General features: G+C 40.8%; 1 protein-coding gene across 1 annotated transcript; it reads right to left on the bottom strand.

The window, feature by feature from the left end:
• Nucleotides 1-458: 458 nt before the first annotated feature.
• Nucleotides 459-9688, bottom strand: LOC307033660 (uncharacterized protein). The gene is made up of 6 exons (XM_079672195.1): nucleotides 9335-9688; nucleotides 7978-8331; nucleotides 3806-4019; nucleotides 3130-3194; nucleotides 2682-2795; nucleotides 459-2194 (listed from the first exon to the last, which is right to left on the bottom strand). Exons 1-6 carry the CDS (start codon nucleotides 9393-9395, stop codon nucleotides 1539-1541), a joined length of 1464 nt encoding a protein of 487 aa, XP_079528321.1. The 5' UTR covers nucleotides 9396-9688; the 3' UTR covers nucleotides 459-1538.
• Nucleotides 9689-10690: the final 1002 nt, after the last annotated feature.

Below are 10690 nucleotides of genomic sequence, written 5' to 3'. Positions count from 1 at the left end.
CTGAATATGTGTCGCCGTTTGATGTCTATGACTGGACCGCTGCGTAAAAAGGAGGGTTTCTGCCCGTTACTTCTCTTCTTACTTCTATAAGAATAAAACCCGGAGGATGGAGATCTCTTTTTCTCCCCCTCTTCTCCCCGCTGTAGCCCAGCAGCTGATCTCAGAGCACGCTCCCCTCTCCTGCAGGGGGGCGTGGGCAGCTGCAGCTCACAGTGTCAGCCCCCTGCAAAAACGGGGCTGGAAAGAGCATACAGAGCGAAATGAGGCATGGCTAAAATGCAGGATCTGTTTGGTATTTTGAAAAAAAAACTATATTTATATACTTTATATAGGTATGGTCCTACAATATATTGTTGAAATATAGCATGATAGGTCACCTTTAAATTAACACTTCATCCTCAGATACATGGAGATTCATGTTTAAATACCTGAAAACAATCAAAATACAGAACTTTTTTTGTATCATTTTATTGTATGCTTGCATTCAATGTTTACAACACATAAACAGCCCTCATCAGCCTCTGGCTATCTGGTAAAGCAATCAGAAAATTAAATAGTCTGAATAAAAGATTGATTTAAAAATTCATTTATAATCAGGATCGATCAATAAATAAACGAGTAATATTTGTCATGTCCCGATGTTACGCACTACCCAAAGTCTATTTACAGAGTTCCCTTTTTTTTAGTGTATTAAGTACAAACATTGACATTTAAAGGAAATGCTAAAAGGACAGTTTCCTACAACCCACTACAGAGGATGATAAGCAGGAAGCAGAGATACAGGATGGTTTAATAAATACACTGTGGCTGTAAAGTCTGAAGCAAACTACTGATTAATGGAAGTAAAGAAATTTGAACAATTCATACGAGACATTTTCTCACAGCATTCAAAAACAGGTGGAGGTGAAAGGACATCAACAAATAAATCTCTGAATGAATGAACAAGCAGAATAATAAATCAATATTAGGATTCTTCCACAAGGGGGTGCTCTTTATCTTTAGCTGAACGTATTACATGATGTCATCTGTAATAAAAGCATAGAGGTAATTGAGGGGAAACTCCTGGGTATTAAACAAGTAGCCCTAACCCATAAATGACTCCTGTGAACAGAGCATTTTGTAAACATCTGTAATGCCAGAACCACCAAACCAAAGTAACTAACTACATTTACCAATAACAGTATTTTAATTAAGTATTTCATATTTAAGTTACATTATACTTCTATTCTACTACAATTTGGACATTTTTATTTCCTTTTTTTTTTACTTTAAAAAAAAATTGTATTGGCATGAACTATACCACCTAGTCGTATAAAAAATATTAAAAAGTTAGCTCCACATTTAAATGTTGTAAGTATATTAGTGATATGATTTGGACAACATTATATAAAAAATGCATAATAAGTAAAATCAATGCATGTGTTTTCCCTTTCTGCACTGTGGTACGACTAATTTTACTGTACTTTCTCTATCACTGACCTCTTGCTTTGATGTCTTCCTATACTGAAGAAAAACAACAAAGAAACCCTGCTCTGCTCTCATTCAAGCAGCGGCATGAAATCATCTTCAGGTAGATTTGCTAAAGGAGAGAAGCGGTTAACGGACGGAAATGGGTAGGAGAAGGTGTTTCTACGTTGAGGTTTGGCACCGTTTGAACGTGATCCAGACTCGAACATGCTCATAGAACGCTGAACCTGCAAGGAAGAGGAGGCTGAAGGAGAACTGGGGGACACTTCATCATTTTTGGTCAAAAGAGTAGGACTGCTGTGGCTATGTTTGCCTTTTCGGATCTGAGGGAACGCAGGGATGTGTGTTGGGACGTCTGGTTTTGAGTCTTTGTTCTGGGGTAAACTGACAGAACTTTGATGGTTGTTGTTGGTTGAAGCTGCTGGTGTTGGATTGTCGTCGTGGGGAAACTTGCTTTGAGTTTTCAGGGGTTTTGAGACATCTGGGGAAGACTTGGAAGGAATGTGAACAATCGTATGCTGGTCATGAAAAGCAGGACTCAGCTTGGATTTAAAGTCCTTCAGTTCCTCTTTTAGTTTGCTGTTGATCTCTTCTTGGTCATTAAGTTTGGACTCCAGGTCACAGATTTTCCTCTGAAGCTCATCAATCTGTTTTTTCCCGTTGTCATCTTCTTCTGTTTGTGGCACCTTGGTGTGTTGCTTACATAGAAAGCAGTTTATGTCCCCCACTGTGTAAAAGCACAAACAAATGTCCTTCAAACATATCAACACTGATATACAGTTTCCAACTGAAAATAAATACAGTACGAAAATGATTCCTGATATGCTGTATTAATCTACCGTTACTGCCATTTGAATTAAACTTAACACCAGTGTTTTGTTCTCATTAAAAGCTGTTTATTGACACTTTTATTTGGTGAAAAGGCTTGTATTGTCAATCAGATGCAGTCTGGGAATCTTAAGGAGTTAAAAAGTGGTGAATGTTCAATGGAATCGTTGAAATCCATGCAAATCTGCACATCTGATCGAGAACAAGCAGTATTAAGAGTGCTGAAGAAAGAGAACTGTATTACTTTATATTGTCCTCAAAGCTCCTCTAATGCCACTTGGAACAAATAACCATATGAACAGAAAACAATATGGTGGGATCTTTGGGATGTTGCAGCGGCAGACAATCAAAAGTCCTCCTGTTAATAAAATAGTGTTACAACTTACCAGAGATGACACCGGTAAGGTATAGGCGGGCAAATATTGCACATAAAATGATAGTAGGTAGGCCAACTATGACAGCAATGATGATGATTAGAGTACAGGACGTCTTGAAGTCATCTGAAATAAAAATAAAAAGGTATATTATATGATGCCATAAGACACTTTAAACCCTCGAAATATCTGATTTAGGGGTAATTGGAAACTCAAATATGTGCATGAAATAAGTTTTAAGGAAATTATCTAGTAGCGATACAGACATTACCATCTGGAAACAGCAAGACAAACTTAGAGAAAAATGAACGTACTTGGAAAAGCAGCCATGCAATTATGATAATCCCCCCAACAAATCCAAACCCAAAAGATACAGAAAATATTATTTTGATTATTGCCCTATTTTATAGAACAACTGTGTGTAATATGATATGGGAGTTACGTTAAAGCTCAGTCTTACCTGGTATGTAAATCTCTGTGTCTCTCGTCTGGTTTATTTCGTCCTGGTGAACTCTGCAGGTGACCCTGTAATGAAAATAGTTTGGTTTTAGATTGTTTTCAATGATACATGTAGAGCAGGGGTGCCCAATATGTCGATCGCAAAGGTAGTGTGGATACAACAGCTAGAAGTACAAAGCTTACGTTAATCTATAAAGGAACTACAGAACAGTCACATGACTTGACGTCACCACCGGTTAGCTAAAGGTGGCTAATGTTGGAATATAAAGGAACTACAGCACGGTCACATGACTTCAGGTCACCACCGCTAAGCTAAAGGCGGCTAATGTTGGGCTATAAAGGAACTACAGCACGGTCACATGACTTGACGTCACCACCGCTAAGCTAAAGGAGGCTAATGTTGTCCGTGATGATGTTTAGTCGTCTCATTTAGACACTTGTTAACAACCTTTGTTTTTTGGACCAATAGAAGTTCTTCAAAAATTCCCCACTTGGGTATTTACTGACGTATTTTATGTCTTAGAACAAAACGTTAAATCTCTTAAACTTGTGTCAAACATAGACCTTATTGTCAACCTTGACTTTGAGACTGGAAGTGGTCAAACTAATTTCTGGGTTTTAGGACTCATTCCTACCCAGCTTTATAAACATATTATATAAAATAGCTGAAATGTCACCTGTTGCCAGCCTGCACCGTCACGCTCCCTGTGATTTTGAAACAATCGTGCTTCAAGTCGAAAGGAGTCTTTGGGTTTTCATCACTCATGGTATTTCCATGAGCGTCAAGAAATGTGATCTCAGGCTTTGGGAACCAGCAGTCGGCCTCACACTGCAGAGTCACTTTCCCATCCTCAGCTGAAACTACTGAGAGCTTCGGCTCAGAAACTGCACCTAAAGAAACAAGAGTTCACAAGATGACACTTCATTTTGTAATCAGGGATTTTACTTGAAGTGTGTTTTAAGACTATAGTATTTGTACTTTTGCTTAAGTAAAGTATCTTCTTCCAACACTGAGCCAATGTTACATTCAAGCCTTTGCCAAATAAATCCATGCAATGCTAACGAAGCCTTAAGTCAACAGTTAGAGCTCTTTGTATTTCAACGCTTTAAAAGATAAACCCTTCAAAGCATTATGTCTACAGCACCTGAACATGTTCTGTATAAACAATTAGGCCTGTGAGCAGAGCGGGAAGAAGTACGAAGATATTGTACTTGAGTAAAAGTAGAAATAACAGAGTGTAGGAGTACTCTGTTACAAGTATACCTCAACATTTTACTTAAAGGTCACCTAATATGCAAATTGAACATGAATGTGTCCCCAGTATGTTAAGAGGCTCAGAAAGTTTCAGCAAATAAGATTATCTCCCTTTTTCTCCTGATCGACATATTTAAACTCCCGTCGAAAAATGAGGGATTTGGGTTTGAGATCCAATAGGACGTCATATGGTACTTTTGGGGTTGGGTTAGGGTTTCAGAAACCTCACCAGTGGTGGCCAGCCCATAGAGTGGCGAAGTCCCTCCCCTTCGGGTGGATCTCCATGGGACCTTATATCGGAAAAATACTGTATTGAAGTCAATGGAGAGAGAAAGATTATCTTTCGATCCCGTTTTAATTGTGCCACGAATTACACATATGATGTTTGTCAATTTAAAAGATAATTTTGCAAGTCAAAAAAATTAAAATGTGTCGTGGAACTGTGAAGTTACACATTTCTTTGTGTGAAGCGCTCAATGAACTACAACTCTGGTCTTGCACACGTCACCAACACCAAGATGGTCGTCACGTTGGTACATTTCACCTCTTTCTTTCAGAATGAGGCGGAAAGTATTGAAAGAGGTGAAAATCACTACAAGTCTGGGCATGTTGAGAGCTGTACATACGAAAAAGGGGAGTTAGTCGGTTCCGTAAGAGCCAGAATGCGGGACCAGCTTTACAAGGTTTCGGTGAGTTACACGAGTGTAATGTGTAACGTTAATGTCAGCTAGCTAACATTAGCTAACAAGGTACACTCTCGTGTTTTGTTTTAGTTGCTCTTCGAGAACGAACAAGAGGTACTATTACTGGTATGATAACAACCTGGTACAAAGCACACAGGCATCTTGTTAAAGTAAGTAAGTACAGTAAGTAAATGTATTTTTAGTTATGACAGCACTTACGTGACTCTGGGATTTGTAGTCTTTCTACTTGCTTATTTTTCATAGTCTTATATTTCAACAGTTTTAAGACAAACTTAGAATTTTTTGACATGGAAATTATTTTTTAAGATTGACAAACAACATATGTGTAATTCACACAGCGAGAGCTGTGTCCGGGTCCTCGGCAGTAAGTCGGACCCATTTCAGGTGAGGGTTGGCCTCCGCCAGGGCTGCGCTTTGTCACCAATCCTGTTTTTAATATACATGGATCGGATTTCGAGGCGTAGTCGTGGGGGAGGGGGTCTGCAGTTCGGTGGACTAAGGATTGCACCACTGCTTTTTGCAGATGATGTGGTTCTGATGGCTTCATCGGTCTGCGACCTTCAGCACTCACTGGATCGGTTCGCAACCGAGTGTGAAGCGGCTGGTATGAGGATCAGCACCTCCAAATCTGAGGCCATGGTTCTCAGCAGGAAACCGATGGACTGTCCACTCCAAGTAGGGAATGAGTCCTTACCCCAAGTGAAGGAGTTCAAGTATCTCGGGGTCTTGTTCTCGAGTGAGGGAACAATGGAGCGTGAGATGGGTCGGAGAATCGGAGCAGCGGGAGCGGTACTGCAGTCTCTTTACCGCACCGTTGTGACGAAAAGGGAGCTGAGCCAGAAGGCAAAGCTCTCTGTCTACCGGGCCATTTTCGTTCCTACCCTCACCTAATGTCATGAAGGATGGGTCATGACCGAAAGAACGAGATCGCGGGTACAAGCGGCCGAGATGGGTTTTCTCCGCAGGGTGGCTGGTGTCTCCCTTAGGGATAAGGTGAGAAGTTCGGTCATCCGGGAGGGACTCGGAGTTGAACCGCTCCTCCTTCGCGTCGAAAGGAGCCAGTTGAGGTGGTTCGGGCACCTAGTTAGGATGCCACCTGGGCGCCTCCCTAGGGAGGTGTTCCAGGCACGTCCAGCTGGGAAGAGACCAAGGGGTAGACCTAGAACCAGATGGAGGGATTATATCTCTTCTCTGGCCTGGGAGCGCCTTGGGATCCCCCAGTCAGAGCTGGTTGATGTGGCCAGGGAAAAGAAAGTTTGGGGCTCTCTGCTGGAACTGCTACCTCCGCGACCCGACCACGGATAAGCGGGAGAAGATGGATGGATGGATGGATATGTGTAATTCATGGCACAATTCAAACGGGATCAAAAGATACGTTTTCTCTCTCCATTGACTTCAATGTATTATTTTTTCGGAATAAGGTCCCATGATGCGGAAGTAAGTGGGCGTGACTTCGCCACTCTATAGGGGCGCTAGGGGCGACGCCCCCCCTCTTTCCACATAAAAAAAATATATATATATATTTTAAATATATACTTTTTATTCTTAATAAACAAGGTAAATATTATATAATTGGTGTCAGTAAAATGTATAATCTACAATAAAATCTTGTTTAAAATTGTGTTACGATGTCTAAAGTTACTGATAAGTCACATGTTTCCTGCCTGGCCTTGCCCGTGTATCATTACCCTCTCTCGTCTGGGCGCTATGCACAGCGCCCAGACAAGAGTGCAGCAAGTGCAGCAGAAGCCAACTGTTGCTATCTTTAAACTATACCGCCGAAACATAATTTCAGCCAATCAGCGTCGTCAAATCTGATGGTGACAGGGGCGCCTATGTCAGCGCCCAGTGCAGTCTGTGAGTTGTTTGGACTCGTATCCAAGGAGACAAAACAGTCATACACTCTGGAAGCTATCATTAGCAGCTATTATGAGGACTCAGTTTTTGACATAAAAAATTGGATTATGGATTATCAATCATTTTTTCAAAGTGACAGACACATTGGATTAACCTATGGATTAACCTGCAGCTACGTTTTTCTCGTTTTTGATCAGAATAACAGCAAAAGGTGAGCATATCTCTATGTTTTGCTACCCAACGCTACGTCGTGTGATGCCTGTCGCGAGTTCTGATCGCTCAGTGATGATAGGCCTACTTATATTTCTAGAATCTGTGGAATCTCAGCTTGTTTGCTAAGCTTGTTTGTGCATATCCGATAAGTATATCCATTGATTTATACCTAGAGTGCGTTAGCATTTTTATCGCTCAGGGCACATTTAGACGCTTCTTGTGAGACTTGTGTTTTGTTTCGGTAAACATGGTTCAAATCATCAGTTAGCTGAGTTTCTTCCCGTTAAATGAGTAGGACACATGAATAGTATTACATTTTAAAAAGCCCTGAGACACAGTTTCGTGAGAAAAAAAACGGGGGGGGAAAGCCCCTTAACAGGTTGAATGGGAATGAAATAATTTAAAGTATTATTTGGTGTTCCCAAAGCCCCGGTGTTCTGCAGTTTGTGTGGGCCTACTGTACTGTTGCACAGTTTATGCTGTAGAAACTATGTCCAGGACAAGGTGTTTGGAAGTTTTGGAAGATTCATAGCTAACCACACTGAAGATTATGGAGGTATTGATCAGTCTTCTCATATTTTTAAGCCTCAATTTGTCCTTCCCCCCCCCCCTCTCTAACATCACCAGAAGTCATAATTTAAGGGGTCTTTTCTCCATTATTTTTCCCGGGGGAGAATCCCTCCTGACCCCCCTAGTATTTTTTGGTCACCATTTCCACAGCCCCCCCTAAAATATTTTCCACCAGCCGCCACTGAACCTCACCCTTCTACCAAAGAATATCAGATATACACCTTTTTTTATATAAAATGTCTGGACTCACCCACAAACAGCTCTATGGAACCCACTTCCAGGGGTCGTTTTCCTTTCTCAATCGTCTTGCATTTGTATGTTCCTGTATCTGACAGCTGCACGTCGGAAAGCCTCAGCGATGTGTTTCCACTCTTCAGTTCCTTCAGGAAGAGGTTTGTCCTGTATTGGAAGGTCTGATTCTTCTCCTCGAAGGTCTCACAGCCATCTCGATACAGGAAGGCGATGGTGGGGTACAGATGCTCCTTGGACCACTCCACTAATGGGATGACAGCGTCACCTTTTACACTGGCGTTGCAGGGCAGAATCACCGTTTCTCCAGCAATGGCTTGGATCTTCAGCGACACAATGTCCCCCAAGGCTTCTCCTAGAAAATAAAGTGTAAAATGATAAAAGCAGTGCTGGTGAAGTACATTTGACAAAATGTATACAACTCTGCATTGATTTTGAGTCATTGGGTCACATGACATCAGTGATAGAAAGTACTAACATTTACTCAAGTATTGTACTTTTTTGACACGTTTTTACTTTTTAAATGTCCATGTTATGATAATTTTTACTTCTTCACTACATTTCATAGGCAAATATTGTACTTTTTACTCCACTACATACATTTTAGCACTCAGTCATTTGTCAACATTGACAAACTACTATACTAAAATGCTCATGTATAAAAACAGAATAAAAAACAAAATGAAATAATGCATAACACCTACTTTTAATGTTGGTAGGCCTACTTTAAATATATTTTAATGGTTATACTTTTACTTATGTAAGTAACAGAGTAGGCTATTAAAGACCATATTATTAAGTAGCCTAGCTGCCTACTTAAAAATACACTGAAGCAAATGAAAAAAAATTCAAATAACCACAGAGACAGATATATAGCCTACAACATAGTCAATCGTTATTATTAAACCACCATACATAAAATGGAGGGGAGAGGACGCACATCCAGGAGACACCGGGAACCCCCGCTGGCCTGGGAAACCAAGTGAAACCCTCTAAACACGGTTTAACACACGGCTGGATTTCTAGCTTAAGGCTCACCACCGGAACACGGCACACTTTCACCAGACACCCGGGGCAGCCGCACACTACGAGGGACCATGGCTCGAAATATGTAAAACCGGCCCTGAGTCTCGGTGGCAGGTCTAAACAGCTCGACACCCTCCCACCCACGGTTAAATCACGTTTTTTTTCTTAAATGAACCATTCTCAGAATTGCTTTTTTTGTCCCCACTTCTTTAGTGATTCGACGTTATTCAACTGCATGTACGGGGGGAAGAAATTCAACGGATTTCATATCCTCTCATTACACCATGCAGTCACGCTCACTAAAGCATTCATATGCAAACTGCGATACATACCTGTGCAAAAAACCAGGGCAGACACCAGGAGCAGAGGAAGAGGCATGGCGAGAAAACACATCTAAACTGAATTCCTGTAGATCTATGAGGCTTTTGAGATTGAATGGATATATCGAGCGTCTGAAACTAACTTCACGTTCGGTCAAAACACCCAGAATGAATCCAGCTGCCGCTCCAAGTTGTATTCTTCTTGTTTACGTCAATAGGAGCTGAGCGTCATATGATCCGTCCAGGTGTCACATTTCAACATCTTGTTGTGTTTGAGATCGTTGCGGAGTGGAATAGTCCTAACAATGAGCAGGCAGGGTTCGAGTTATAAACTGAGGTCTATGGGAGTCTTTAAAACTAACGTGTAACGCACGCAATCACACACAGCAGCAGCCCTTTACTTGCTACAAACTTAAATATGAACAGGTTAAACTAGGCATAACACATCATCTCTGCTCGTGGGCATAGATTGTGCAATAACGTATTGCGCACATTGGAGGTGCAGTGCAGGCATATTATCATCCAAGAGATGCGTAGTTATTTTGGAAAACATGTTTTTCTTTTAGCCTATTTACCTCGTTAACGTAGATAATACTCATTAAATTGAAACATGCATTTGTGATTAAAATAATGGTTGTTGGTAATGCTGCAAATGCCTATCGTATCCATGTGAACCTTTATTCTGACTCATTCATATCCAGCTTCCTCTTTTTCACTTCTCTATTTATGTTGTTATGTCTGTCTTTTCGCCTTCATTGAATAAGATAGTCGGGGCTCTAGAAACCGTAATCTGTATTTTTTTTAAATCGTTTTTCCATCTAAATGTGTTATTCTTTTCCCTGTCATTTACTCATCAATAACTGCACGCATCAAACACACAAGTGACGAGAAGTCCTGCAAGCTCAAGAGTCAGAAACATTGTGTGTAACAACACCCAGTATTTCTAAGCTCGGTTTCCTTTTTATCCCCCCTGTGGTGTTCATTTAACTACAAAAAAAACATTAATCATCATTAAAAAACAACCTTTAAAGCTGAAAACAATGTCTCACTGCTGTTTAACAAAGTGGCGAATATACAAAGACCAGACACTGAACATTTTTCAAAAAATGTTGTAATCGATTTGTGTGTGTCCTATCTGATGAACATAATGTAGGTTACTCATTAATTTCCCATGCGTCTTTTTTGACCGGCAACCTCAGACACAAAGTTTAGTAACACTCAACTTTAGGGATTAGGGGTAGAGGAATGTGAGAATTTGGTTAGGGATAATGCCAAATATTTGGAACAAACAAACACAGACAGTTTACACAGAGCAGCGGCCTTGAGAGTGAATGTGACATAGCCTTTTTTTAGGAAGCTGGTGCCGCT

Source organism: Notothenia rossii, assembly GCF_949606895.1.
Source record: "Notothenia rossii genome assembly, chromosome: 3".
In the NCBI taxonomy this organism is placed as follows: Eukaryota; Metazoa; Chordata; class Actinopteri; order Perciformes; family Nototheniidae; genus Notothenia; species Notothenia rossii.
Note: the sequence above shows the minus strand (reverse complement) of the source record. Positions and strands in the feature narration are given on the sequence as shown.

Bases quoted from the DNA above. Each gene is read 5' to 3' on its own strand.
- LOC307033660 (XM_079672195.1), bottom strand. From the start codon at position 9,395: ATGTGTTTTCTCGCCATGCCTCTTCCTCTGCTCCTGGTGTCTGCCCTG. The intron at 4,020-7,977 runs GTGAGTCCAGAC...TTGTTTCTTTAG, and splicing joins TTCCATAGAGCTGTTTGTGG to GTGCAGTTTCTGAGCCGAAG. The intron at 3,195-3,805 runs GTGACATTTCAG...TTTTCATTACAG, and splicing joins ACGGTGCAGGCTGGCAACAG to GGTCACCTGCAGAGTTCACC.